At 36.9% G+C, this 16,466-nt stretch overlaps 4 protein-coding genes across 7 annotated transcripts; 2 read left to right on the top strand and 2 right to left on the bottom strand.

Annotated features, from left to right (window-relative positions):
* The first annotated feature begins 157 nt into the window (after nucleotides 1-157).
* On the top strand, nucleotides 158-2,340 carry LOC149736119 (C-type lectin lectoxin-Phi1-like). Of its 2 annotated transcripts, none has more exons than XM_089879334.1 (4): nucleotides 158-482; nucleotides 894-1,332; nucleotides 1,794-1,864; nucleotides 1,920-2,340. In XM_089879334.1, exons 1-4 carry the CDS (start codon nucleotides 248-250, stop codon nucleotides 1,952-1,954), a joined length of 780 nt encoding a protein of 259 aa, XP_089735460.1. In that variant the 5' UTR covers nucleotides 158-247; the 3' UTR covers nucleotides 1,955-2,340. The 2 variants fall into 2 exon arrangements, with proteins under 2 accessions (XP_089735460.1, XP_089735461.1); XM_089879335.1 differs by having other exon boundaries at nucleotides 159-473.
* A 719-nt stretch (nucleotides 2,341-3,059) lies between these two features.
* LOC149736118 (uncharacterized) lies at nucleotides 3,060-7,094 on the top strand. The gene is made up of 6 exons (XM_089879319.1): nucleotides 3,060-3,279; nucleotides 3,976-4,188; nucleotides 4,581-4,760; nucleotides 5,071-5,182; nucleotides 5,253-5,314; nucleotides 5,474-7,094. The coding sequence occupies exons 1-6, from the start codon at nucleotides 3,060-3,062 to the stop codon at nucleotides 5,791-5,793; spliced, it is 1,107 nt and encodes a 368-aa protein (XP_089735445.1). The 3' UTR covers nucleotides 5,794-7,094.
* On the bottom strand, nucleotides 6,656-13,974 carry LOC149736117 (insulin-like growth factor-binding protein 7). 3 transcript variants are annotated; one of them, XM_089879323.1, is made up of 5 exons: nucleotides 13,306-13,974; nucleotides 13,007-13,150; nucleotides 8,278-8,456; nucleotides 7,649-7,808; nucleotides 6,656-7,197 (listed from the first exon to the last, which is right to left on the bottom strand). In XM_089879323.1, exons 1-4 carry the CDS (start codon nucleotides 13,823-13,825, stop codon nucleotides 7,665-7,667), a joined length of 987 nt encoding a protein of 328 aa, XP_089735449.1. In that variant the 5' UTR covers nucleotides 13,826-13,974; the 3' UTR covers nucleotides 6,656-7,197; nucleotides 7,649-7,664. The 3 variants fall into 3 exon arrangements, with proteins under 3 accessions (XP_089735449.1, XP_089735450.1, XP_089735448.1); XM_089879324.1 differs by having other exon boundaries at nucleotides 6,656-7,065; XM_089879322.1 differs by having other exon boundaries at nucleotides 6,656-7,094; nucleotides 13,306-13,973.
* On the bottom strand, nucleotides 13,836-16,145 carry LOC149736116 (uncharacterized). Its single transcript, XM_089879339.1, has 3 exons — nucleotides 15,832-16,145; nucleotides 15,505-15,655; nucleotides 13,836-15,441 (listed from the first exon to the last, which is right to left on the bottom strand). The coding sequence occupies exons 1-3, from the start codon at nucleotides 15,995-15,997 to the stop codon at nucleotides 15,240-15,242; spliced, it is 519 nt and encodes a 172-aa protein (XP_089735465.1). The 5' UTR covers nucleotides 15,998-16,145; the 3' UTR covers nucleotides 13,836-15,239.
* Nucleotides 16,146-16,466: the final 321 nt, after the last annotated feature.

Genomic DNA, 16,466 nt, shown 5'->3' with positions numbered 1-16,466 from the left:
TTGTATATGCATGTGTGTCTGGTGTATAAGAAGACACCCATGTTATAACTTGACAGTGAGCATGAGGTGTATGGATACACCATGGGTGTCTGGTGCATAAGAAGACACCCATGTTATAACTGGACTGTGAGCATGAGGTGTATGGATACACCATGGGTGTCTGGTGTATATACGAAGACACATGAGCATGAGGTGTATCTCCAACTAATGCTCACACTGATATATTATATGGATGTCAACAATTTAGATGCAGCTCTGTGTTACAATCGTTTTGTTTAGTTTACCGTGGTTTGTTCATGCACAAGATATATGGTATTCACTTGGCACAAACCAATATTTCATATATGATGGCGAGAAAATTAAAGATTCCCAAGCTGCAGTTAGTGCTTGTACCTCAATGAACGCAACACTTGCTCGCATTAAAACTAAACAAGTTCAAGATTTCCTAGTTGGGAAGATAAATCAAACCAGAGGTAAACAAGGTTCAATGAATTTATTGGGCAATAACAGTCTTTATAACACGGGTGCTTTGTTTCATACACCTCTTGCCCGCTTACGAGTTACTACGTTTGGACGTATGTAACTCATTTATCCTCGCATGGCGGGGCAACGACAGTCGTTACAACACGGGTGTTTTGTTTCATACACCTCGTGCCTGCTTACGAGTTACCGCGTATGCAACTTTGTGGGTGATTGTTGTTTTCTGTATAGTTGATAATTTGGACAGCCCATTAGTGACCACACGGTTGGAGCAATTACTGTTAAGTGACTTGCCCAAGGACACATATGCCACAATGATGGCAGATTTGAGCCTTGAATTCGGTATCCTCTGGTCTACTCTAACCACTATAACATGGCATTAAAAAAGGTCAATCAAACAATGTTTTTTAAAGGTAAATCTTATTTCTCATACTACATTGGTTTAAAGCGGACCGGGCCAGCTGAAACAGATTTCCAATGGAATGATGGGTCAAATATGAACTACACCAACTGGAGAGGGAATGAGCCTAACAAAAAAGAACAAGAATGTGTACAGATTGGTACATTGCATGGCAACCCATATACTGACCTAACATACCAGTGGAATGATTATAAATGCAATAATCCGGGAAGATATATTTGTCAAAGGCCATTTAAGCCCATTAGTTCAAGCATTGAAACAACAACTGATGTCACATACACTTCAACAACACAGGAAGTAAATACACAGACAATGACAAACGCATCTGTGACATCATCAAGCCCAACATATTATTACATCATAGGAATAGTTGTTGTAATAGTAATGCTTATTATTGGGCTTATAATGATGTATTGTTACAAAACTAAAAGGTGAGATAACTTTAAAATGAACGAATGTAACTTGCTTTATCTTTGCGCTGGCGAAACAACGACAGTCTTTATATTACGGGTGTTCTCTTTTATACACCTTGTGTCAATTGTAGTATTTTTCTGTTTTTACCTTACTTTTATATGTCTATATAAACAAGCAGAGCCAAAGTATATTCTATATTGTATTTATCCAATTCTTCAATAATGCTCCCAATGTTTGACGACAATAAGTGTGAGTGTGTGACTGTTTTTAAACAATGTCACTCAAGACTTTAACAAAAATTAAAAACAACACAACACCATTTAGGGCCTTTATACACCCCAATTTAATTAATTTTTTAAAAACAATGTTTTTTCGTAATCAGCAATTGACAGAAAAAGACTGACGTTAACGTAGCTTTTTTATTATTTTTTACCAAAAGAAGGTTTATAATAATAATATATTGGCAATAACACCACAGGATCCAAAACTTTGGTCAAGATAAAAAACAAGGGAATGCAATCGAGCTTCAAAACGACCGTCAGCTTGTTGGTAAATATACAAAGTATGTTTGAAGTTACAACATTAAATTTGGCTTCAATTCCAGATAATGAGATCTACAATATGGACATACAGGGCTGATTGTAAAAAGATTCACAATCTTTGGCATCAACAGAAAGAATGCTTTATTCTCGCGTGGCCGAAAACGATAGGCCTTCAACACGGGTGTCCTGTTTCATACACCTTGTGCCCGCTTACAAGTTACCACATATGTAACCTATTTATCCTCGCATGGCGAGGACCGACAGTCGTTATAACATGGTGTTCTGTTTCATACACCTCGTGCCCTGTTTTCTGACTGTTTTCTGTAAACTGACAATTTGGACAACCCATCAGTGACCACTGGTCAAAGGCATGCGCGTTAACCAACAGTGCCATGGCTGGCAAAGAACATATACTGTTAACCCGCTGTTCACGTCCTTGCATTTAAACTTTGGCGCACAATAAAAATAAACCAACTAGACAAACATGTTATAACAAATCAAATATTTGATAAATATTTGATCATCTATAAAAATTGCTAGTTTTGACCAAAAAAATGATTGTTTTTGTCTGAAAAATGTGTTTGTTTTGTATTACATAAATAAGTTTTTTAAATATTTGTAAAAAATTTAATGAGTGTTAAAAAAATCCCTTTTTTATGAAGTTGTGTTTTTAACAAATAAATAAGCTACATTAAAAACTTTGTTGTTAGTTTAACTAAGGCATGAGTAAGCGTGCAGGTGTGTATACATGTCTTGAAGATGTGGAGTTAGGATGTGGGTGGATTGGGATGTGGGTGGATTGTCCTGTTGTTAAGTTCCTGCTTTGTAGTCAACATACAAAGAAGTGAGGTTGTGTTATACAGTATACCATATGTTGTACTGTATATATGTGTTATTTATTTATGTGTTAAGTGTTATATATATATATATATATATATATGTGTGTCTAATGTCTTTTGTTTGTTGGATAGTTATTTATAGATGTGTTATGTATGTATGTTATACCTGTTATTATACTGTAGAAATCTTATATATTTACGCGTTAAGTGTTATATATATATATATATATGTATGTTGTATGTTTATATGTTATATATATATGTATGTGTTGAGTTATATATATAAATATATGTGTTACTTATATACATATGTGTTATTTGTAGTTAATTTGTCAGAGGATAAATTATAGAAACTCATAAAAGATGAATAAGTATATTGTCTTCTTATTTCTGATGTGGGCGGCCCTAACTGAAGGAAAATGGCATACACAAGACACGCAGGAGTTTTATATTCAAACAAATAGAACATGCACTAACTACCAAGCTGCAGTTAGTGCGTGTACTTCAATGAACGCTACACTTGCTCGCATTAAAACTAAACAAGTTCAAGATTTTAGATCACATATTCTTACAAGTGAATCAAGTAAGTTAATTTTGTAGTAACAGGGCAACTCTAGTGAAAATATCCTTTCGCGATAATTTTATATATAACTTCTGATGCATATTCTTACACTAATACGCATGTTTGAGTCCAAAGATACACATTGTTGAAATGAAGGACTTACGCAGACTGAAAAAAATGACTTTAAAAGCAAAACTATTTTAAAAACTTTTTAAATTAATAAGCACTGGATGGTACTTCAAAAAGGGAGTTTGAACGGAAAAGTTATAATTGTAGATTCAGCTCAATAGGCTTAAAGATTGTCTACACAACAAATATATATTTTGACTTCAATTCGGAAAATTAAAGGTTTACAAAGTGACAACTTAGAGTAACAAAAATATTTTACAAATTCTTACACTGAAACTTCTATACCTTCTTACACCTTAATATACATTGTTGCTGCCTGGAGTATTACACTTGTATTTTAGTTTTTGCGTCAAGAATTTTGCTAACAGGCATTTCCACGTCCTATTCAGTAGAAGGAAAAAATGGTGACACGTTAAACAATAAAAAAAACTCCAAATAGATAATAAGAAAAAAAGGCATTTTCCTTTTTTATTGAATGTCATCCAACCCAGATACTGGAGTCTGAACAGGAAGTCGAACATCTGTTTCCAAAAATTGATACAGGGCCCAATAAACAACATCTTAATGATATATATATATACAATTAAGTCCAACAGACAAACCTGGCAGTGAACTGTAATAACTCAAACTCGACTTCCAACTTGAGTGAAGGTGGAATATTCTATATAAACCACACACTGTGGGGTGAAATAATCAGCAATAACACTGCTGGGAATTGTGTGCAAATTAAATGGAATTCCACTAACACTTGGACTGCTATGAACTGCACAGAAGCGGAAGGATACATTTGTGAAAGACCAGGTATCATAGCAACCATAGGCACCAAACATGGGGTGGCAAGGATGACAGGCGTACCCTAGGATTTTCTGCAATGTATTGTTAAGTTGAAACAAATTTGTTTCATAATATGCATCTAACTATTCCTGCTTCCCCTAAATTTAAAAAGTTTGGCACCCATCATTGCACTTTCTATGAGAGGGAATGCACATATATCATAGTACCTTACTCTGGGGTAAAATGAAACACCCTTAGCAGCTAAATCCCCTAGTATTGAACAATTAACAACTTCTTACAAAAGCCTTAAGAATATAAAAGATCCAAGAATAAAAACTAAATGTTCACCTTTTCGTGTATGAAACAGAATATATCATTAAACTTGTGGTATATTAATAAACTTTACTTTATAAAAACAGCAGAAAGAACAAGTATGGAACAAACAACACAAACACCAGAAGATGAAACAGATTCAGAAACCCCTGAAGTTTCAACTGAAAGTGGATTTTCAACATGGGGGCAACAAACAGAAGGTTTCAATTTAACCAACGCCTCAGGAACACCTACAGTAGAGACAAGCACCAGATCTCAAATAACTTGTAAGTTACAACTCAAAATACTCTTATAGCAAGTAAGTAACACCAAAAATGGTTTTAAAATAGATTTATAGCCAGTAAAAATAAGTAAATTATAAATAACAAAATAAAGAAGAGCACAAAATATTACAACTTTTTGTAGTTTAAATTATTGTCGCTTGGCTCAACCTACCACAACAATTTGCCGCTTTCTTGTTTTTAGTTGCAATGTCATACACAAAGGCATGAAATCTGTATTTTAAAACATGAATACATGCAAAGGCCTACCGCCGCTGTTTTATGCGTGTGGGACTTTATGTAAGTTTATTTGCAGATGTTTCTGCGTTCAATGCTTTCTACACACTACTATGCGTTGGAGGTGCTCTGTCTGTAATCTGCAAAACCTTTTTGCTGCTTCATTTTTTGAAGAAAACATCAAAAATAAGGTTTGTGACATAATCAAACTGAAAACAACAATGGTTAATATAATCAACAACAATTACTCTTATGATACAGAATTGAACAGGTTGAAGTTGAAATGAAAGAAAAACAACCTGAAGTAGCTGAAAATATTGAAGGTATTACATATGTAATAAACAGGGACAAACTGCAAATAGTAAACATAACAGATACCCAATTGGGAAAAAAGGCACAACCTAGGGAAACTTAACCAAAGTTGTAACAGTAAAGTAACACCCTTCAACATAATACAGCTTTGGTAACAATTGGTATTCTAGAATCAAATGACAAAGAAAGAGAAAATGAGGTCACTTACGATGAAGTGCCGGGCCTTCAAGAAGAAAATGAACCAAATATGACATCATTCACTGGGGACAACGGGATGTATTCAAGCATATCTGAGAAAAAACGAAGAGAAATCGTAAGTTTTTTATCTTTTGATAGCGACTTCTCGTGTGGGGAAGGAATGGAGGATCACTACACACTCCCTCCCCCACCTGATGTGTTGGAAGACGACGCTGTGAACGACATAAGCTTGTACGCAAAAGTGGATCGGCAGCGAAAATCAATCAAGATTAAACCAGGGGTGGACGACTAAGGGGAGTGGAAAGCTAGAAAAAAACGAACTCAGCAAAAAAACAACTAAGAGAACCGAAATTTAACAAAAACAAACTCAGCAAAATAATATTGCTATGCGAACAATCTAAGCTTAAAAAATGAAACCAGCGATAAAAACAATTACTAAGAGAAACGGAAGTTAAGAAAATAAACTTTTCCCAAGCGAAAATCTACTAACAAGTAAACAGTCTAAGCGAAGAAATTGAAGTTTCCTTGGGAAAAAAACTACCATATCCATAACTATCACAACCAGTTATCACTGAACTCAGCTGTTATGTGCTAATAATTTGATGCATGTTTTCATTATTATATAATATACAGATCATAAAGATAAAATGTCATATGTAAGAACTCTTTCACACTACTTAGGAAATCCCACTTAATTTAATTTCATTGTTGAATGAATGAATGTAACTTACTTTATCCTCGCGTGGCCGGAAAACGACAGGTGTGCACCTCGCGCCAGCTTGAGTTACCAAGTATGTTACTTTGTGGGTGATTACTTTTTTGGATTTTTTTTATTTTTATGTATGGCTGATAATTTGGACAACCCATTGGTGACCACTGGGTTGGAGCAATTGCCGTTAAGTGTCTTGCCCAAGGACACATACGCCCACAATGGTAGCAGCAACGAGCCTTGAACCCATGAATTAGTTAATTATTGTGCGTGGAACAAACTATGGGCGTAGCATACCAGAACATTGTAAACAAAATGACATGTGCGCCTGACAATACAAAACGCACAATAAACTGACAATACAACAATATTCCAAGGTCTTTACATCAGTTATGTCCTTTGGGTTACAGCAATTACTACTCTTTGCGCAAGAACTTTTGAAAGCTTTAAATTGTCGCAATTTTACTTTAAAATTTTGAATCAATCATAGAGATCACATAGTTGCGCTTTTTGGGGGAGTAGGACTACTTTTCATTTCGTAAAATATTTGATTTTGTTACTCGTTTTCAAAGTTGTAGTAAAGATAAATGAAGAAGAAGTTTTATGACACAAATACTTCATACCATTCAAGTTTAAGCGCTTGGTGTCAAAAATAGATGCAAGAAAAAAATGTTTTTTTTTTGTTTGAACAAAAATAAGTAATATGTACGAATTAGAATTAATCGTTTTCTTAAAACGTATTTTTGCACGTTATGCATAAAATAAATAAATTATATGATTCTGGGTCTCTGGGTGCACCAGCTTAGTTTACTTTTTCTTCAATCTTGAACCTGAGGTAAACTTCGAACCAGTGACCTGTAAATCATTTGGTGCAGTAGATGTTCCTGCAGAAGATTCAAAGTAACGTTTGTATATCTCTGTTTTGTTTAGTTCTTTATGCCAATGTTCGACAGCGACATACGTTAGGGTATATCACACACCTGCGACCTGGGATGTAGGTCTATTACCCTAATGCCCAGGGTGCTGCCATCTAGACCCCACTGAGGCAGTTTATAGTCACTCAATAATAGAGATTATATTCTATAAGGGTGAGGTCTTCAGTGAGGCACACCTGCGACCTGGGATGTAGGTCTATTACCCTAATGCCCAGGGTGCTGCCATCTAGACCCCACTGAGGCAGTTTATAGTCACTCAATAATAGAAATTATATTCTATAAGGGTGAGGTCTTCAGTGAGGCACACCTGAGACCTTGGATGTAGGTCTATTACCCCAACGCCCAGGGTGCTACCATCTAGACCCCACTGAGGCAGTTTATAGTCACTCAATAATAGATATTCTATTCTATAAGGGTGAGGTCTTCAGTGAGGCACACCTGAGACCTGGGATGTAGGTCTATTACCCCAACACACAGAGATACAATTAACACACATTACTTACAAAAAATCCCTGTAATTCAGGTAATAGTCAAAACTGCTTCACTTTTCACGATGCCTACGTCATTGGAAGCTTCGCAAACGTAACTTCCAGCGTCGTATGATGTCACACCATCCACAGTCAACCACGTGGTCAACTGGTGTCTGTCTGGCCCGCCTCTTATCTGGGGTAAAAGTTAAAATTGTGACGTCACATCTTTTGATTTTTTTCTTTGTTTGTTGTTATATATGGCCAAACATTTGGAGACCTGATTAGTGGGCACTGGGTTCAAGCAATTGCTCCTACGTGTTTTTGGTTAAGATTGCCAATGATAAAATTTAATTGCCAATTTCTTTTATCTGTATGTCTGATAATTCAGACAATGAATACATGTAACTTATTTATCCTCGCATGGTGAGAAAATGACAGTCTTGTAAAAGGGGTGTTCTGCTTCATACACCCCATGCCCGCTTTGGAGTAAATACATATGTAGCTTTGTGGGTGATTGTTTTTCTGTATAGCTGATAATTTAGACAACCCATGAGTGACCACTGGGTTGGAGCAATTGCCGTTAAGTGTCCTGTCCAAGGACATATACACCCACAGTTGTGGCCCTTGTAACCCTTGAAATGTCTAGTAAGCCCTTATTTAACCTGTGTTATAATATTGGAGTTGAAACCCGGCAAAGAATCTTCTACGTCATCGCTTGATGACGTCAGCTTTCTCTTCCATCGTACTTCTGGAAGCGGAAACCCGGTGACCTCACATCTGTATGACGCAATCTCTCCAGGAGCAACAATGACGTCATTTGGTGGAAACTTTATTTTGGGAACTGAAAAAAAAAACAATAAAATTTTATATTTTCAATTAAATTAAACGCAAATTTTGACAATATAGTAGGTTGGGGTAAGATGTTATAAATTTTCGTTCGTTTTTATCGCCCCGTTTGGTAGTAACGTCTCCAAAAAGTCGGTTAATGTTTAAAACACGATTATAAAATATGGTATATAAGGCGCTTATACGATATCCACCTTACTCCACAGTACAATATAATTAGAAAAAAAGGTAATAAACCAAAATATTTATTAAGATAACAAAAACCGTGTTCCCGGCCGTTAATGTACGCTTAACTATGCTCCAAAACCACTTTGGTAATATTGGACAACATTTCCCACGCCACAATTGTCTAGTAGGGTTAGTTAAATTGCGCCGAGTTGTTGTTGATCAAAACACACACAGTGCACGCAGGCGGCATGCGGTGGTTATCCTGGCTGTGTATCAAGGCGAGGAATATATTAATCTCGGTGACAAAATAAATAAAGTAAAGCATTCGGTCACGGCCATTTAGTGTCGTAGTCAATCAGAACTAACGACAAATAAGGTATTTTCCAAACGGAGCAAAATGTGCATTTGGGTCGCGCCGTGTTTGGAAGTACTGGTTTCTTGTTTTAAATTTTCTGAGAAAAGCTAGATGACTCATACATAGTAAATTCACTATAGGTAAGATTGTCCATGTTTTCATTCTATTTTATTGCCCCAATTTACTAGTAAATAAAGAACATTCAAAGCAATATAAAACCGTATTCTTACAAATCTAAAAGAGGGTTGTTAATTGTTAAAAACATTACAAGACAATATGGGATATTATGTGCTAACGTCACCCATCTTGCCCCACACTAATATATGCTAATCGTATTTATCTTAATCCACAGTTATAAACATATCAACATAATATAGTAGAGTGTGGGAAATCGGGACACCTTTAGCACATAATATCCAAACATCCTGATCGTGTTTTAAACTATTAACAACGGTCTATGGGAGTCGTGACGATGCGGTTTTGAAATTATTCGAATGTTCTTTGTTTACTACTAAATGTGAAAATAGGTTGAAAAGGTGTTCCAACTTCCCCACCCTAATATATGTTTTAATAAAAACTGTACAAACTCATAAATGGTTTATTAAATTTCGTGGGTCGTTCTTGAATGAAATTCCGGCTTTGATCGCGAAAAAACAGGTGCGCGAAGTTATTTCATTAACCGCTTATTCTCACAACTATCCAACCCAGATGACGTAATATTTAGCGGTTATATAGACATAACATAACTACTTGAGTCAGTTAACCATAATAGGTTTGCAGCAGTAAGACGACGAGCTAAAGTACTCGAAGTTCACTTAACATACTTCACAGCCAAATAGCCCGTTCCTTCACCTCTAATAGGATGTCTCGTACCATATATAGATTGGAGGCGAACTTCGATGTGGGTCATTTATGTTTAAGCGTCACGCCGAAAATAGTCATTTTTGAGTGACATATTTGCAAGTGTGTGGATAAGCAGACATGACTTTTAGTTGGTTTGGTCATTTATATCCTTGTGGGTGGGAACTTGACTGACTTATTTATGGTTTCCACTCCCATATCCACAGTCGAGCTGCTGAGTGTATGAATAAGACCACACGGCTAACGAAATCTCTTACAGGCAACCGGTAAAAAGTCCTAAAATTACTATGTTCAACACCGCTGTTCTATGCCACATATACCGAATCTAGAGACGGGGCAACGGTAAGTAATATGCGGTTGACAACTTTGTAATGAGACTCTTCCGTAAGTCACACCGTAAGTCACAGCTGTTTCTTACAAAAGAATAAAATTACAACCTTATTGAATGAATAGACCGGTTTCTCTAAATTTTAATGCAAGGGTTTTAACAAAAGAAAATTGTGGGCAATTTCCATTTTTATACTTTTTACAGTGGAAGTTGAAAGGTTAAATATGCGTTTATAACCTTTCAGTGATGTGGTAGTAAACTGGGGGGCAATAAGATATTACACGCCCCAGGTGTGCCTTTCACTAACAGAATGCTCTCTATATTGAAATTATTAAAGTTTTAATAACCCAAACACCCAGGGTGCTAACACCAAGACCCGCTTTTTATCGTCACTTATAATAGAGATTCTATTCTATAAGGGTGAGGTGTTTAGTGAGGCACACCTGAGACCTGGGATGTAGGTCTATTACCCCAACACCCGGAGTGCTACCATCTAGATCTAAAGTCTAGACACCACGGAGGCGGTTTATAGACATAAAATAGATTTTATTAGGTGATACCTGCGTCCCATGTGCCAGGTTCGCCTGACTGAAGACCTCTCCCTTATAAATGACAGTCAATAACCTTAACCGTTAACGTTGTTTTAAATAGGAGCCCATACCAGATGTACACCGATCACAGCAGGCAAAGGTCGCAAGCACTTAGTCACACTTGAACAACTTTACTGTCAACACCAACCGCAGCCCCCTTGATGCGTGACTACACATTTGCCCGAAGCCCCTGTACAAACTACACGGTCTCGAATATCATTCACGAACGGAAGACAACGTTAATCGAACGGAACAAAAACGAAAGCAAATAATTCATTCCGTTGTTATATGGAAGAATTAGAGACAACAAGTTCTGACTCACGGTGCAGGAACGCAGCCGTCTTATAAACGTTCACGATAAAAGGGCTATTGAACGTTATGATTGTTTGACCATGATAGTGTCTTGCCGTATGGCAACATGTTACAAAGACTGACTCACGTCGCAGGAACGCAACCGTCTTATAAAGGTTCAAGATAAGAGGATTACAGTCATTTTTTTATATTTTAGATAAAGCTACGATTTAGCTAACTTTTATAAAGTAATATATTATGGTAGGGTAGGGGGAAGACGGGACATCCTTAGCACTTAATATCCAATTATCCTGATTGAGTCGCGAGGATACGGTTTTATAATTTTTTGTTTACTACTAAATGGAACAGAAAAAATAGATTGAAAAGGTGTCCCATCCTCACCCACCCTATTATCTTATATTGCGTTCTATATGCTCGCGGCTTGGGCCAGAGTTGGTCCATTACCACTCCTTCATAAACGTATGTGTTTAAGATTAATAGCTAAAGTGATACATGCGCATATATAAGCAAACAGTTTATCATTAGATTTGTTGCTATTGCAGACCGAGACAAAACACTGGTATTAACTACATAACATAACACACAATAATTTGTCTTAGCTCCTTAAATACAGTAACAAAGATTAGGGCTACTTAATTTAATACAACGAAAAAAAAAATGGCAACAAAACGGTATTAGTTGAACCTTCGGTTAAATACGCAACTGGTAAAACTACTTGAGTAAAAGTGTCAAAGAAAAACGTGGCTGCTAAACCTACAATACAGTATAATTTAATTCATATCGAGTATCAAAATTAAGACAAATGAGAAAGAAGAAAAGCCTTGAAGACCAAACCAGCCAATGTGTGTTGTCAGTTGTAACACGAGCTTTGCCGTTAATCTTCTTCAAGCGTATTAATTATAAAGTAAACCTTGGTCCCACTTTACTTCGCGGTAATTGCTTTCTTAAAAGCGGTAACCGGAGTCTTTTAAGCGGCGAAAAGGTGGTGAAAAAGAAGCCAAAGTGACGGTTTAATAAATGAGTTTAATTACTCAAACGGTGGTAAGATATGCAATGTAAACAATATGCCTTATTACTGCTTGCTGGCCCGTGAAAATTCAAATTAACTGTAGTCTAAATTGTTTAGGTGACGTGTTAATGAACCTTTGTGACGTGTAATGAAATGTGTGACGATGAAATAAGATTGTGATTTAATAATTGTTAACATTTTTAAAAAATGCGCGGGAATTCCTTTGTCTCAAATTTCAAAACTATACGTCACAAAGTTCGTGTCTTTCGTCATAATAGATATAGTTTACAATTCAATGACCCTTTAAACGCAATAAACAGCAACAAGCATATTATTTGCGAAACGTGAAACTAAAAAAACAGTCTGTCTTTTAAAAACAAACCGAAATAAGATAATTTACAACTAATTGTCTTTACGTAAACTTTTCTTCCATTTACGAATTGATTGGTTTTAATTAAATACTTAATTAAAGTTAACATATATATATAACTTTACTATATATATACTGTTTTGTGGGTTTAGCAGCCACGCTTTTATTTGACACTTTTACTTATTCTTGTTTTGCTGCTAACTCCTTTCTCCATGTTGTTTTAATTAAACTGATGCTTACTTTCGTGTTCAAAGATATATAGTAGAGTGGGAGAAGATGGGACACATTTAGCACATAATATCCAAATATCCTGATCGTGTTTTAAATAGTTAACAACGGTCTATGGGAGTCGTGAGGATACGGTTTTATATTTCTTTTAATGCTTTTAGTTAACTACCAAATGGGACGGGAAAATGAAATAAAAAGGTGTCCCATCTTCCCCCACCCAATTATACATCAAAATTATTATGTTATGTATTATGGATACACAAACTATTCATAACAAATTATTTAGATAATGATGTTATAGGTTGTTTTAAAAACCTATCTTACCAGTACGACAAGGTCCAGGGTGAACAATTGTTATCACGTTTGCCCCACGCAACCGGTTGGCGACTTCCCGGAAGTGACATAGGTTCTCAAAAGTTCGATTTCCGGTGGCGCAAACAGCGACATCTTGCGTACAAACACATTCACCTGAAATTCGCACAAAAAGTTATTTTTTTAACTTTGCAGTTAGTCGAAATGAATAACAAAACGGTATATTTTAAACTTGCCCATCTTCCTCCAGAGATGGTGAAAAATATGACGTAGGACATAGTAAAGTTTTTACTTTTATGTAACAATCTTACCAATGTTTAAGTCAGTTGATTCTTGTATCTGCACACAGCGTAAGTCAGTGCCGCATGGTGGCAGTAGACCCCCAGGTGTCAAATTACAAGGCCGCCGCAAACCTGTAGCACATGTGACGCAACAATGGCAATTATCACGAACAACCCCGACAGGACAATGTCGTTTCATTGCGTCAACCGATGGACAATCCTCCCACAGGCATGCGCCACACGGTTCGATACTCAACATGGAGTTTTTTAACTCTGACCTTCTTGATGTACGGATCGGGGTTGTAAAGTTTCGAATCAAACCCAGTGAGTGGCTATTGGCAGAAATTCTTGACAACTTCGCTTGAAATTTTTGTTTACCAATTCTCGATTTTCCAAACTCGCGATCGACGAGATTCAAATTTTCTACTCTGCTTCTTTCTGTGACGTCATAATCCGAATTAGAAGTAGGCACCGCGCCATCCGCGATCGCTGAGTAAGCAACGCAGCAGGTGAGAAAATAAACTCCGATCTTAAACAAGTTTTCTCCCATCACATACACATTCCTCGACGACCAACCAGCTCAAGTCAAAACTAAAATCTCCGCCGCCTTTAAGCGCCTGATTTCCCGCCGGCTTACGCTTTTTTCATCGGTCGGTGCGGGCAAGTTATTCAGCTAAAACACATCTTTCTACTGAAAATAAAGCCACATACTCGTTTTTTAATCAAAATAACCTAGTAATAAACAAACGCATCAACCAAACTCTAACATTTTCATCAAACGACTGCAAAACGCCGACCATTGAAATAAGCAACTCTCGTAGTCACTCGTGCTTGATATATGAGAACTGACGCTACGATCGTGGCCGACGCTGCGCTGTCACATCGCTATGTAATGCATAAGAAGCTTCTTTTATCGTTTTACAACGTTAAGTTCGTCTGTACTTAAACACCACCACCGTGGTTTTGGTGAACTGTACACATCATAGGCAGTTTTACTAATTAAGTATATCGTCCTATATACGTTTCCTTTTAAATGTTATATAGTTGGTCACATATTATAAGCTATGCTTGTTGCTTGACAGTGAGCATGATGTGTATGAATACACTATAGGCACCAAAACAACAACTTATACATTTCGCGTAGAATACAAACATTATACAAAACTCCCTACAGCAACGCATGTGGCTTAGTTTCACCAAATATACTCAGCCGTTCTCTACTCACCTAAACAAACATAATGTCCTAACCCTCCCTTCACAACTGCAGCCCTTGTAATGTCTGCCTTGCATGAAATACACCACGCAAGCCACAACCTCGGCAAGAATCGTGTAATCAACGACACACGCCTCCCACGTCGTTCCTTGGGCAAAAATACGCGGACGTGATCAAGCATGTATTCGACTGTCGTTGCTCCGCCACACGAGGATAAATATGTTACAATCATTCATTTATTAAAACTCTATGATAATTACTCGTCAGGCTAAACTAATTAACATATCCAACTATAAATGAATGAAGTTGACAAACATTGCGATCATTGGTTGTTTTATGAACAAATATTCCCGGCGTATGAGTTTAACAATTCTTATGATAGTAAGGACCTCCTTTTTAAGTCGCACACTGTAGCTTGTTTTACTGCGCCGGGGATTTCGTATAACGCGGAACTGTACAAGTAAAATAAACGGTGAAAGATAAAGTTAATCACTCAACAAATATAACATAGGTCATATATACTGAAGACTTTGTGCATTAATTAAGTGCAGAAGAAAAGGGCAGAGAGTTGAGAAGACGGGGTGATGTGAGAAAAAGCTAAATGACATCGGTAGCATGTGGTCTAAAAAGAAGAGAAGTTTCTCGTTTAACCATAGATATGGTTTAACTTTTATAAAGTAAACAAAATATCGCCGAGTAAGATACGTGACGTTATTCGTTGGCATCACGTGTTTCGAGACGTCACAATTGCCTATTGGTTCGGTTCAAATGTGACGTAACCATCGTTGATGTCGTGACGTATCGGTTCAAGATACTCCCCTTGTTGTGGGGGCGGGGGTGCAATGACGTCATGCTGCGCTTGATTCCGTTGATTTGTGATGTCATAGTAGTGACGTCTCGGTTCAAGGTACAGCTCTTGTTGTGGGGGAGGGGGTGCAGTGATATCATGGTTTCTAAAACAATAGTTTAATTAATTGTTCGTCGCGATATCTTAAAACTCAATTCTAGCAACTTACCTTCGTTTCTTACAGTAAATCCAGATTCCAATAATAAATACGACACTCGTTCCAACGATACTTCCTAATGAGTATATGACAACATGGATTGTTGAGAATTCACATGTCTTCATCGGTTCTAGTGGATCGTTGTTCGTTGTTTTGTCGTATTCTGGGTGCAATGACGTCAGTTTGTGTTGCGAATTCCCGCCAAATAAATACGTATGCGCTGCATAATTCCAATGACTTTATGACTGTTGTTTTAATCAATATAATCTTGGTTATCGCAATCGATGGATAAATAGGTTTATGTTATAATGCACCAAAGTTAACACTGACATTACTCACCTAATCTACGTTCACATATGTATCGCCATTTGACTGAACAAGCGAGATCGTTCCATTTGCCATGCGATGAAAGACCTATTACATAAACCAACACGACGCAATTTTCATTTCCACCCACATAATCTGGTTCACCAGGAGCCCAACTCGTATAACCTGACGTCACCATCGTCCCATCATTCCACTGGAATCCTGTTGAACTTGAACCGATTTGTGTCAACCCAATGTAATAATAGCCCGAAGCTGCAAGTAACAAACACTTGTAACTTTGTATACTTAACTATATAATAATGAATACCTGGATTGAACAATTTTATTTTCTCCAGCACAAAATCTTGAACTTGTTTAGTTTTAATGCGAGCAAGTGTAGCGTTCATTGAAGTACACGCACTAACTGCAGCTTGGTAGTTAGCATACCCAGTGCCTATATAATACTCGTTCGTACCAAGTTGATGCCAGGTAACTTGTCCTTTGCATATCACAACCAAACAAAAAGAAACAACGAAAAGCAGCCAATTCTTCATTCTATAACTGCAACTGTACAAACTATGTGCCGTATATATATTTTCCGCTGTAGGAAGTTTTAACTGAACAACTACGTCACCAATTTCACTTTGCAACTTAATGTGGGCACTCCT

The sequence above is a fragment of the Ciona robusta genome, chromosome 5, assembly GCF_009617815.1.
Source record: "Ciona robusta chromosome 5, ASM961781v2".
Lineage (NCBI taxonomy): Eukaryota > Metazoa > Chordata > Ascidiacea > Phlebobranchia > Cionidae > Ciona > Ciona robusta.
This window is presented reverse-complemented; position numbering and strand designations above follow the sequence as displayed.

What these genes read in the sequence shown, in the direction of transcription:
- LOC149736119 (XM_089879334.1), top strand. Translation starts at nt 248, where the DNA reads ATGCAGCTCTGTGTTACAATCGTTTTGTTTAGTTTACCGTGGTTTGTT. An exon ending in TATTGTTACAAAACTAAAAG is followed by an intron (nt 1,333 to 1,793) that starts GTGAGATAACTT and finishes ATAACACCACAG; the next exon opens with GATCCAAAACTTTGGTCAAG. An exon ending in AAACGACCGTCAGCTTGTTG is followed by an intron (nt 1,865 to 1,919) that starts GTAAATATACAA and finishes CTTCAATTCCAG; the next exon opens with ATAATGAGATCTACAATATG.
- LOC149736118 (XM_089879319.1), top strand. Translation starts at nt 3,060, where the DNA reads ATGAATAAGTATATTGTCTTCTTATTTCTGATGTGGGCGGCCCTAACT. An exon ending in ATACATTTGTGAAAGACCAG is followed by an intron (nt 4,189 to 4,580) that starts GTATCATAGCAA and finishes TTATAAAAACAG; the next exon opens with CAGAAAGAACAAGTATGGAA. An exon ending in AAGAAAACATCAAAAATAAG is followed by an intron (nt 5,183 to 5,252) that starts GTTTGTGACATA and finishes CTTATGATACAG; the next exon opens with AATTGAACAGGTTGAAGTTG.
- LOC149736117 (XM_089879323.1), bottom strand. Translation starts at nt 13,825, where the DNA reads ATGGGAGAAAACTTGTTTAAGATCGGAGTTTATTTTCTCACCTGCTGC. An exon ending in CCCTGGACCTTGTCGTACTG is followed by an intron (nt 8,457 to 13,006) that starts GTAAGATAGGTT and finishes TTTTTTTTTCAG; the next exon opens with TTCCCAAAATAAAGTTTCCA. An exon ending in ACTCCAATATTATAACACAG is followed by an intron (nt 7,809 to 8,277) that starts GTTAAATAAGGG and finishes CTTTTACCCCAG; the next exon opens with ATAAGAGGCGGGCCAGACAG.
- LOC149736116 (XM_089879339.1), bottom strand. Translation starts at nt 15,997, where the DNA reads ATGGTGACGTCAGGTTATACGAGTTGGGCTCCTGGTGAACCAGATTAT. An exon ending in CATATGTGAACGTAGATTAG is followed by an intron (nt 15,656 to 15,831) that starts GTGAGTAATGTC and finishes CATTGCACCCAG; the next exon opens with AATACGACAAAACAACGAAC. An exon ending in ATTTACTGTAAGAAACGAAG is followed by an intron (nt 15,442 to 15,504) that starts GTAAGTTGCTAG and finishes CTATTGTTTTAG; the next exon opens with AAACCATGATATCACTGCAC.